At 30.6% G+C, this 12,065-nt stretch overlaps 2 protein-coding genes across 2 annotated transcripts; both read right to left on the minus strand.

Moving 5' to 3' along the window:
• Positions 1–1,080: 1,080 nt before the first annotated feature.
• Positions 1,081–5,780, minus strand: LOC149909943 (uncharacterized). Its single transcript, XM_090118396.1, has 8 exons — positions 5,691–5,780; positions 5,418–5,519; positions 4,902–5,058; positions 4,416–4,558; positions 3,925–3,985; positions 2,203–2,320; positions 1,750–1,845; positions 1,081–1,262 (listed from the first exon to the last, which is right to left on the minus strand). Exons 2-8 carry the CDS (start codon positions 5,512–5,514, stop codon positions 1,170–1,172), a joined length of 765 nt encoding a protein of 254 aa, XP_089974522.1. The 5' UTR covers positions 5,515–5,519; positions 5,691–5,780; the 3' UTR covers positions 1,081–1,169.
• Positions 5,781–8,083: 2,303 nt separating this feature from the next.
• On the minus strand, positions 8,084–11,859 carry LOC149909944 (uncharacterized). Its single transcript, XM_090118618.1, has 7 exons — positions 11,781–11,859; positions 11,283–11,412; positions 10,321–10,460; positions 9,690–9,750; positions 9,013–9,124; positions 8,388–8,483; positions 8,084–8,225 (listed from the first exon to the last, which is right to left on the minus strand). Exons 1-7 carry the CDS (start codon positions 11,857–11,859, stop codon positions 8,163–8,165), a joined length of 681 nt encoding a protein of 226 aa, XP_089974744.1. The 3' UTR covers positions 8,084–8,162.
• Positions 11,860–12,065: the final 206 nt, after the last annotated feature.

The raw sequence follows: 12,065 nt of genomic DNA on the forward strand, positions 1-12,065 counted from the left end.
AACCTATCAGCTGCTGAATTGCTTTGGACTTCTTTTGAATGCTATTAATTCAGATGACTAGGAAGTTGAATGAAAAATACATGAAAAATATAATATCAGTAATTAATAGCTTATTGGCAATTCACAATTCCAGTCAAAAATAAAAATAAAGTATGTAAGTATTTTCAAATTCAGAGAAACAACTCCAGAAATAGAGCAGATCTGATCGTGAATAAAAATTAACTCACGTAATAGAAATGTACTGTGAGTCTGCACAAACTACCAATAATTAAGGTATTACATAATAAATCACATCTAGTCATTATGACTATTAACAAGCTTGGGTTGTATATTCATTAAATAATGAAACATGATACTTACATGAAAGTACCAATAGCTGAAAATGGGCCAAGGTGTAAAAAAACACACAAAATTTGATTTACAAAATATTTATCTACATTCTACACCAATATTTTAAAGATGCAATTTTTGTGATTGTGAGGATACAGAAATCTCTCAAAATCAACATTTATTGATTCAAAAAGACTTCTTAGACGCACATTTGAATGTTCATAAAATTTAATGTGCTTTCAATATTAAATATTAATCTTATATACTCTAAAAATGAATCGCAAAATGTGTTGGTAAGCGCATAACTCGAGAACGGCTGAACCGATTTCGATAATTCTTTTTTTTATTATATTCCTTGAAGACTCTCTCTACATAAGAACCATCCTCGTAGTTCTTATGTAGAGAAAACGTAAATATTATGTACCACGGGCGAAGCCGGGGCGGACCGCTAGTTTGTAATATAAATTAATACAAAAAGTTATCAAGTTATGGGATTATTTAGGAATAGCGCCATCTAGTAGTAACATTGTAAAACTGAAACTTTCGGTTCTCTCACAATCTGAAATACTTCAATGCTATATTTCAAGATGTCACTATTATTCACTTATTTTAAAGTAAACACAAACAATAAAACAAACACATTTTTTATGAATAAACATTTAATTTAACAAAATTTTATATTATAAATTAGAAAAGACCAAAACTTGTTGGTCATATTATATATTTAAAAAACTTTGTAAATCATTTGTAAAATTAAACACAACTCAATAGATCAATACAATTTCTTCCTCATAACATTTTTTAAGTGTATTACTTGTAGGTACTGTATCGTCATAAATTTATGGTCTGATAAGATCAATTAAATCAAGATCTTTTAGAATTTCATTTCCCACAGTGAGTACGGTCTGGCTAAGGAATTCGTTGATATCATTCTGAAATTAGAAATATTTTTACATTATTTACGTTATAAAAATCGTTTCGATAATGCTTAGTTTTAGAAACAATTTATATAAACACAATAAATATGAGGATAATCTATAAACTATGAAAGATGAATAACATAATACAAAATTTAATTGAAGATATTAAAGAGGTCCTGAAAATCAATAATCGCAAAAACTTATATTGCACACCAACTTATAAATATTATAATATGTTGTATAATAATATAAACCCGCATAGTTCACGTTCCTGGCGGAATTTCCGGGATATAACCTACTCTATTTCCTTTCTTAGGTTTCAAACTATATTCGTAGTAGTACCAAATCTCATCCAAATCGGTTAAGTTATACTATAGGCGTGAAGAAGTGAGATACAGTCAGACAAACAGACCTACTTAATATAGTCAGACAGAATTACTTTCGCATTTATAATATTAAATTGGAATACCTTTATGATAAAAATAAAATAAATATTTACCTCAAAGAAATCTAATAATTCAGGAATGAGGTTCTTCAGGAACGCCGAAATGAAAGCACTTGATGTCTCACTACCCCAGAAACCGGTGATTTCGAGCTATAATGAAAAATAATTTATTTTCATCTTAATTCTTACACGTAAATAAAATATTTTGCTTTGCATTTAATTATTTTTTATTATTAAAAAAATTAAAAGGTTTCACTACTTTACTATTGAACTATTGATCATTAAATTTTGCACGCATGTTAATTTCTTGTACTTTGGACAAAAATCTGCTAAAATATAAACTTAAACATTTACACAATACATTTAAAAAAATAATGAAATCTCAATTATCTAAAAAGTTTATTAAAGTAAAGTGTTTTTATATACACTAGCCTAGCTAAAATCGAGTCTGAAGGAGTCAATTACATACAAACATACATATGAAACTAATAAAAACGTATTAAATACCTCAAAGGATCCAAGACCGATAGCTAAATCACATTCATTCAATATCAAAGATATTCCATTGTTTGTGGTTAGCGCTGCCTTAATGACTCCATGCAGTCTTGGCATTTTGATTTTTAATCTGTAAAAAAAATATGTAAGTTTCTGTATAATATGAGGTATATGCAAAATGACTAAGAATATGAGGTATATGTTTTCCACTTTCCTTAGTGGCTAAAGAATCGAAAAAATAATAGATAAAAATAATACCTATAAGAAATGAACCAATAAAAACAAAAATAAAACATTTATCACTTCTGTTACAATAATAAATAAATAGATGTATGTTTCATACTTCAATTCAAACTTTTCAAACTACCTATTTCATATTTTTTATTTATTTATTTTTTATTTTATTTATTTATTAAAGGCTCATTAGCAGCTGTACATCGATGAAATTACATAAAAAATACACAAAAAATAAAGAACATGATGGACAACCAATAAAAAATGAGCACTGCATGCACTATAAAAAATACGTTACAACACATTCAATACATTCCAAAATTATTAGTTAATAAATTATAAACAAGTACATACTTAAAAATTAATTCAATTCAAATTATCCACAATCTTAATTCATAAAAAATAATAATCAACTTAGATAATAATTATAATTTAAAATAAGTAAGTAAAAAGCGAAACGTTACTTTAAAATACATCATAAAACAGTCAAGTAAATTCATTTAAAACACAGAATTAATTCATTTTTTTAAACTTAGATAAACTTAAAATTATGCGGTAGTATTAAATTAAACACTGACATGGTTGATCGTAAGTAAGGTTTTTTTAAATTTCCCAAATTTGTCAAAATGTATATCCAGTGTGTGATTTATTATTATTCGATTGTAATTTCTACATATTCGCGGTAAGGGAGAGAAGGAACCCAACTTGGTCCTCATGACGGGCACCGATAACAGAGGGATCGGTTTCCGTGGGAATTTACTAGGCGTTCGGAAGCCAATCAAGGAAAGCAGTTGAGGGCAGTCAATATTATTTCTAAGTAATTTGTATAAAAATAAAATATCAAAATTATCGCGCCTTCTCTCTAAAGATACCAATTTAGAATAATCCGGACATATTAGTCCGGGATACATCACCCATTTTTGCAAGTGATTACTATCAAGCTAATTTTTCGTGAGTAGCTTTATTTTGATGAGATGCCCAATAATTTCATGTACGAAACTCTCGATTGTGGTAGCTTACAGAGGTAACAAGGATAAAAAATTTTGATTTGACGGTTCTCAAATATTTATTACGCAATTTGTAGGACAATATGTCTGTTGAATTATATAAGTATTAAATATAAGTGAAAATAAAAAAATCAGCTGGTTAGTAATAATTTATGATGACTTCGTTATCGATACACATTGGAAAGGGGGACTCTTTGATCAAACCATAGATTTTGTAGGACAAATATTTTTTCGAATAATTTAGATAATTATCTTGAGATTGAACAAAAAAAACATTCAGTTAGTAATTAATATTTGAGAACCATCAAATCAAAATATTTTATCCTTGTTTCCTCTGGTAGCTACCACAATTGAGAGTTTTGTACATGAAATTATTGGGCATCTCATCAAAATAAAGCTACTCACGAAAAATTAGCTTGATAGTAATCACTTGCAAAAATGGGCGATGTATCCCGGACTATATATACAAAAAAAAATAATCTAAACCACTTACTTCATGTCTCCTTTTCCATATACTTCTCCTCCAAATATTTTTAAGTACATATCATAGCTACCTGTAACATCCAATTTCAACCTTAATAAGGAAAATAAAATTATAAAATACTAGCTTTCCGCCCGCGGCTTCGCCCGCGTTTTCAAAGAAAAACGCGTTCCCGTAGGATTTCCGGGATAAAACCTATCCTATGTCCTTTCTCGGGTATCAAAATATCTCTATACCAAATTTCATGCAAATTGGTTCAGTAGTTAAGGCGTGATTGAGTAACAGACAGACAGACAGAGTTACTTTCGCATTTATAATATTAGTATGGATTATCTGTCAAGCTAATAAAATTGTATGCACGTCTACATTTATTCGGCACTGAAACATCTAGTTAAATATCAATTTAATTTTGCCTCTTTCATTCACATTACAGTCGAATTAAAACTTTTTACAAGTCAAGATCTCTGGCCAAGAACCTATATTAGTATTAAAATAAAACATACTTGTATCCAAGTTAATTTCTGGAATATGGGCGTCCAAAGTAATTGTGTATCTTTGAAATATAATGCCTTCCGTAACAAAACCCAAGTCAACGTCGAAGTCGCTCAAATTCGACACCGTCAAGTTATTTAATTCAATAAATGACCTGTAAAAATAAACAATTTTAAAACAAAGCCTTCGAAGGTAACTAACCTTCGAAAGTAAGGAAAAAACAAGGTCTCGTCATCAATTTACCCTTCCTCTTCATGAACAGTAAAACTTATATTCCCTTTCTCTATAATAGTATTAACTAAGGTTATAATCTTAATTATTGATGTTGTTAGATTGTCAAAAAAAGTTTTAACGTTATCAAATCACACAACATCTCATAAATTAATGAATAGATAAAATCGATAAATCTGGCGAGGACTGGCCGAGAGCTAAACTTTGCTGAATTTTTTGTATCTTTTAAAAATTTCTCAAACTTATTCTTATAAATAAAAACATACCCAGGTATTCCAATAAGATTCTCATCAACATGAATAGAGCCAACATTCAAAGGATCAAGTACAGGAATATCGCCAGAGCCATTCCGCATCAACTCCCGGATTTGTTCGAGAAGATCCAACACTATATCCTCAATGATACGATTGTTTGCGCCATTACCTAAAGAGTTAATTAATGAACAGAAATGGTCGAACTATCCATCGTCAATACTCAGACAAATTATTTATTAAAGAGATCTAGGAAACATGAAAACTGAAAATTGTAGGTAAATTAAAAGCACAACAGCTTATAAAAGCATTCAATACAGGTTAGACTATTCCATCAGACCGCTCTAGTATTCCTTTAATAGCCAATTCACACAAAATATATCAAGAGGGAACCAAAATGTCTTAAAGCAGTTTTAATTCCAGTGTGGAATAATGACAGAGCTATAGGTCATCTAGCTCCATCTCTTTCTTACACTGGAATTAATCCTGCTTTTAGACATCATTTAACCGTTAACATACTTAATTACTCACGATTTGCCTTCAGAGCTTCATTGAACTTCGCCTTGTCTATATGTAAATCGGACGCTGTGCCTAGAACGGCTAACACCAAAATGATAAACAGACGCATGACTTCTGAAAATAATAGTTCATATTACATCTCTAATGTACTTATTTCTACCTCAAAAAGCTCAACATTACTTTGTACAAGAATTTATGTAACTTTAAACGATTAATCTGCATGCCAAAAGCTACGAAATGATTATTACCAAAATGTTAAAAAACGAAACAATTCTTAAACCTTACCTGTAAATGTAATCAAAATTCCTTAATTAACGTGCTACCAATATAACAAAATAGAATTAATTGATAACAAAAAGATTTGTAATCTGTGTCGTTTATAAATCACAGTGCAATCAGGGATTAAGAGTTAGTAATGATAATTGCTGTATTTATTTAGTTATTAACTAGCTTTCCGCCCGCGGCTTCGCCCGCGTTGTCAAAGAAAAACCCGCATTGTTCCCGTTCCCGTGGGATTTCCGGGATAAAAGCTATCCTATGTCCGGGGGTAAAAAGTAGCCTATGTCCTTTCTCGGGTATCAAAATATCTCTATACCAAATTTCATGCAAATTGGTTCAGTAGTTAAGGCCTGATTGAGTAACAGACAGACAGAGTTACTTTCGCATTTATAATATTAAATAAAAGTATTAATTTTCGATTATTACCTATATATGATAATGGCACATGAAGATGTCAAGTGTAAGCATTATTTGTGATGTTCTATTGTCTCTATTTCCTATCGTTTTTGATATATTATCACATACTCAAGATAGCTTGTGGACAATTATTGTTCGTAGATAGTTTTAGAAATATTAGTAATTAGTCTATTATTTCGAATTTCCTAGATAATCTTGAAGCAGTCGGTACTCAAGTATCATAGTATTCAGAAATTTTATAATATTAAAAATTGAGCAATGTATCTACAGGGTGTAATCGTTAAGTGTGCACAGGCAATTTTCCCGTAACTATTGCAGATATCAAAAAACTTTAAACTGATATAAAAAGTACTTAACCTAATGAGTAAAATGACAATAATAATTTTTTAAACATAAAACGAGAAATATCCAAAAAAATTACATCAAACGCTCCTATACATTTAGTATGAAATATGACTATTCTAAACATTGAATATGAAAGATTTTATTTTTTTATTGGTTTTTGTGGATTAAATGCAATCTTCAAAATCGGTCCCAACGTTTACGCGTTACACCTTGACCAAGGGAATTATCGATTGATTGTTTTTTTCTACACTAATATTATAAAGAGGAAAACTTTGTTTGTTTGTTTGTTTGTTTGTTTGTTTGTTTGTTTGATTGTAATGAATAGGCTCATAAACTACTGGACCGATTTTAAAAATTCTTTCACCATTCGAAAGCTACATTATCCACGAGTAACATAGGCTAGGTTTTATCCCGGAAATCCCACGGGAACGGGAACTATGCAGGTTTTTCTTCGAAAACGCGGGCGAAGCCGCAGGCGGAAAGCTAGTTTTATATATATAGAGATGGAATCAAGTTAACATATTATGTGTAGATATAGAATCCTCCATTTTCAATATTTATCAATTTAACTTATACAGAATATACTATCTATATCAATATTTCTATCGTTAATCCAGAGGAAAATTAGGATAGATTCTGTGTGCATTTGGTGTTTTATTAAATTATTTTTAGTTTTTACTTAACCACTAATTCATTGTATTTAATATCAATAATTCTCAAAAATAGTTAATAGAACTTTCTTAAAATCTAATTGCTTAAGATTAAGGAAAGATAAGAAAAGGAATATTTTATTGAAGATCAGACTCCATTACAAACTAGGACTACTTATTGTGGAGAATTGAAAATGTGTTTATCTCAATAACAAAGAGTTGGATTTCATTAATTCTTTTTTCGTAGGAAACATTTTCGATTACAAACTATAATTACTGTAGAAACAAATCGAAGTGTGGTAGAAATATTCCAAATTCCTGTGGTAGAAGTATTCAAAATTTAAATTTATTTCTCGGGCTGATTTTTCAATCCTTGGTTAAAACTTATTCATCGAATAACGTATTAAACTACCATTTCAAAAATGTATTCTAATTGTCCGTATATGACAGTTTACAGGTGACATTTTAAAATGTTCGTGTAATACTTTATTGGACGGATAAATTTTAACCAAGGATTGAAAAACCGCCCCTTAGGGCCGATTTTTCAATGCTTGGATAAAACTTATTCGTCGAATAATGTACAAAACTACCATTTTAAAAACGTATTCTAATTGCCCGTATTTGACAGTTTACGTGACATTTTAATATTATTGTGTAATACTTTATTGGACGGATAAGTTTTATCCAAGCATTGAAAAATCGGCTCTTAATCTAATAAATAATTTCTGATAAAACTTTCTATTGAATTAATTCAGATCCAAAATGTTATGTCAATGATATGTATAACGTAACTAAAATTTAGAATTGTAATTTCATAAGTTTTTATAATACTAAAATATATATTCCGACTGGTAGTTATAAGGAATAGGGAATAGGAATATAAAATATAAAACAAAAGATCGTCAGGACATACTATATTTATTTTGTCTCTTAACAATTAATGTGTAGTAGTGTAGTAACACAACAATTATTGAGTATGGAGTAGTTTTTAAAATTGATCACATTGTAGATTCAGTTAATTTTGAAAAAATATGATGTTTTTTCTTTTGGTTTCTCCCCTTTCTTATTAACCCAAGATAAAGTCAGCAATGGTTTTGATCATGTCAGTCAGGAGCTGGTTGATCTCTTTCTGCAAATTAATTAAAAATCAGATTAACATCATTTTTCAGATTTAATATCTCAAGCAAAACACGATAGATTTAAAGAAATTGTGAGAAAAAAATCACTTATATCACATTAAATCAGTAGAGGGTTTTTAAGTAAGATAATAAATTAAAAATATTTCTCTTACCTCGTAAGTCTTGAGGGCGACAGGAATAACATGGCTGAGAAGATGATTTAACTCAGGAGACAAGTCATCGCCGAACAAATTAAGGTAAAGGTCAGACTGTAAATAGAAAAAACAATTGGTCTGTAAATATCTACTCATATTATAAAGCTGTTTTTTTTTTCAAGTAAGTGAATCTCAGGAACTACATCCGATTAAAAATTTTTTCAAAGGTCCGATTTGTAAAATTCTTTCGGTGTTGAGGAAGGCTCTAGGCGTCATATCATCACGCTTAGACCAACAGGACCAGAGAAAAGCGGGTAAAAACGCAGGGCACAGCACAAAATATACAAAGCATTCTGGAATTTAAAATATATACGGTCGAATTTAGAACCTCCTTTTTTGAAGTTGGCTAAAAAGAAACAAATAAGCTGTTCAATTGGTTTAAAATAACACGTCAAGCACCTGTTTACCCTCTTTTTATATTCATTATTATTTCCGTACTAATTATACACTCTATTCAAAAGTCTATTCTGTAGCTATGCTCAAAGTATTCAGCCTTTGATGTTAAAGGCAGGTTACTATCAACTTTTTTAATCACAATAATAGTAAGAGTACAAAACTAGCTAAACCTAAAAGAGTAACTCACAGTGATTCCTCCAAGGCTGAACTTGATCTCTATGCTACGGATGCTGATACCGGAGATGATACCAACATTAACGCGAACCTCACCGCTGAGACGGATGCGAGAGATTGAAGACCTGTCGACATAAACATAGTAATTGAAATTGATTCCATTCAAGCAATAATATTATGGCCTCAATGATCGGCCGTCATTATAATCATTATGACCGTTAACATCGACGATCAGTTGTTGGCCCAACGCTACAACGATATAGAGGGTCCATTTCAGTGCAGGATGAAGAACGGAATACTTTATTAAAAAGCATTTGTTTTAACAATAAATTTTAAAGTCTAATCAATATGATAGAAAAAAAATTGATACATAGTCTTCTTATATTCTTTCGCTGCTATTTTTGTAATTGCATTTCATTTTTAATAATAATAATAAAGCCAATTTGGTGTTTTTCCAGCCTACAACATTGATTAATTATTATTGCTGGATCTAGATTGTAGCATTATCAAGGCTTATTTTTGCATTTTTATCAGCCACGAATTCATTCTATCATTTAATTACGTTAATAATTATTATTAGTTGCAAATGTTCTGCAAATCATCAACCGGTGACTGCAATTCTTTATTATTATTGTTTTAATCCTTCTTTATTTTCCGCCTATTTTAAATTGTTTCTTTTTTTATCCTTACATGCCCTTGAAATAGATGTCGTATTCGTTTCCGAGGATATTAGCTTCAACACCAGAGTTACCTGAAATGAAATAATAAACACAAGTTCAAACATTTATTCATTCAACTAGTCTTCGATTAGAAGAGTTTTTGAATTGTCAAAACCAGTCACAACCCAAAGCAGTTTCATCAGATTTCCATCTTCCATACATTCAAAAATATAATATTGTGTAGTCGGCTCTCTGAAGTCTGAACTAATACGTTTTTAATCCATGTTTCAATTAATTTAGTCCTCCTAAACTCTTTAATGCTATGAGGACTTTTTAATGATTTTTTTTTTGTGACGAAAAGTAACATATTTATTTAGTAAAAAAGGTTAAAAAGAAAATGATGAATAAATTATATTTAAAAATGTTTTGCTAGTTCTTGGATTAGCAACTACAGCTAAACGAAACGGTAAAGGATCGTGACGAAACTGACGAGTCGAAGAATCAAAAGATATGTGACATATCCTATCATAGGAGACCCATGTCAGTTTAGCAACTGCCAACCTGCACTGGGCCATAGTGGTGGATGATGGCATATACCCTCATAGGCATGTGTCCCAACAGTGGGAACATAATGGGCATATGATGGTGATCATGATACTCACCGATTTCCAGACCGAGCAATGGGAGTTCGATGTCAAATCGCAATCTGTTGAGTAAAACTGAGTAGTCGAGGTGGTTGATCTTGAAGTTGCTAGCACCAACGAAGGTGAGGTCTTCGACGAATAACCTAACGTTCAGGAACCTGTAATAAACGCAGACACATAAAATACATAAAAATATATATCGTAGATCCACCTGCACTTGTCCAGCGTGGTGGATTATGGCCTGTACTCTCATAGGAGGCCCGTATCCCAGCAGTGGAGTATATGGGCTGATGATGATGATGATATATCGTAGAACTTGAGAACGATGATATTCGTATATTTCAATAGAGACAAAGAGAGAAAATGAAATTCTTGGACAACTTAAGCAAATAATAATAGTTCACGCAGAAAGGGCATGATCTGTCCAGACAACTAGACTGACAAAGCAACATAATAGACGGGTTTCTCAACCTTTAAAGCCAACTAACGATAACTATTATCACAACTTTATAATTTTAATTTTAAATTGAATACATCTTTTAATTGAACTTTTTCTCTTCTATGTCGCGACTTAAGAATGTCACATTTCAAAGAAATGGAAATTTCTACTACCTAATTTTGATTCTAACATTTTCTTGCCTGTTATAATCTATACTAATATTATAAAGCTGATGAGTTTGTTTGTTTGTTTGTTTGAACGCGCTAATCTCGGGAACTACTGGTCTGATTTGAAAAATTCTTTCGGCGTTAGATAGCCCATTTATCGAGGAAGGCTATAGGCTATATATCATCACGCTAAGACCAACAGGAGCGGAGAAATGCGGGTAAAACCGCAGGACACAGCTAGTATTTTTATAACAGGCAAGAAAACGTTAGAATTGATCAACTAAGAAAAACTATTGCGTTAATTTCCTCATTTATATCCTGCCATTATAAAACTTTATAAGTGTCCAATAAAGAATATATAAATAAAAACTTACAGAGGAATGTTATAGTTAAACTCCTTTCTATCAATAAGGAGGGGGTCGAGGTTATTTTCTCTGATGACCTTTTGGATTTCTTTGATGATGTCCTTGATGGCACCAGTGACCAAACGCTGTTCCTTGTTCACTGCAAATATTATAAGTATTTTAGTTAAAGAATAAAGCGTTTTTATTAGTTCATAAAATAGTGCTGTAACACAATCGTCCAAAAACCGATCAATTGTACGAATAATTTTTATAAAATTGTTAAAGATTTACCAATTACCAAAAAATTACAACTATTTACTGGGAAGGATAACTAAAGAAAATCGATCAGTGAAACAGATGTATAATGCATCTGCCCCTTACCCCACTAGGGGACATGAGACTTCACTTACTTACTTAAACTATTTACTAACCATATTTCTATATTTGCTTTATAATTATTGATACTATTTTCTTACAATATTTATTGTATTTAAAATTATTAATGATGATTCTGAAGAAAATACTTACTTAATTCTACATAGTTGGTTTGGGGGAGGGCAGAGGTGCCCGCGATGAGGAAGGCCACGGCAAATACTAAGAATTTCATTTTTTTGCTTATCTGAAACATATAAAATAAATATAAATATAATATAAAAAGACAATAAAGGTATAAACGTTACAACCGAAAAAGGGATGAACAATTTGGTAAACGAAATCGTTTTATTTAATTTTCTTTTCCCCCGAAGTAAATCAAAAAAATAAACTATATTGTATCCATTAAATTCTAGTAAAAAAAAGTGAAGATACAATGAT

This window comes from Colias eurytheme, chromosome 3 (assembly GCF_061535395.1).
Source record: "Colias eurytheme isolate Ceu_HAF_F1 chromosome 3, ilColEury1 Martin Lab GWU primary, whole genome shotgun sequence".
NCBI classification, from domain to species: domain Eukaryota; kingdom Metazoa; phylum Arthropoda; class Insecta; order Lepidoptera; family Pieridae; genus Colias; species Colias eurytheme.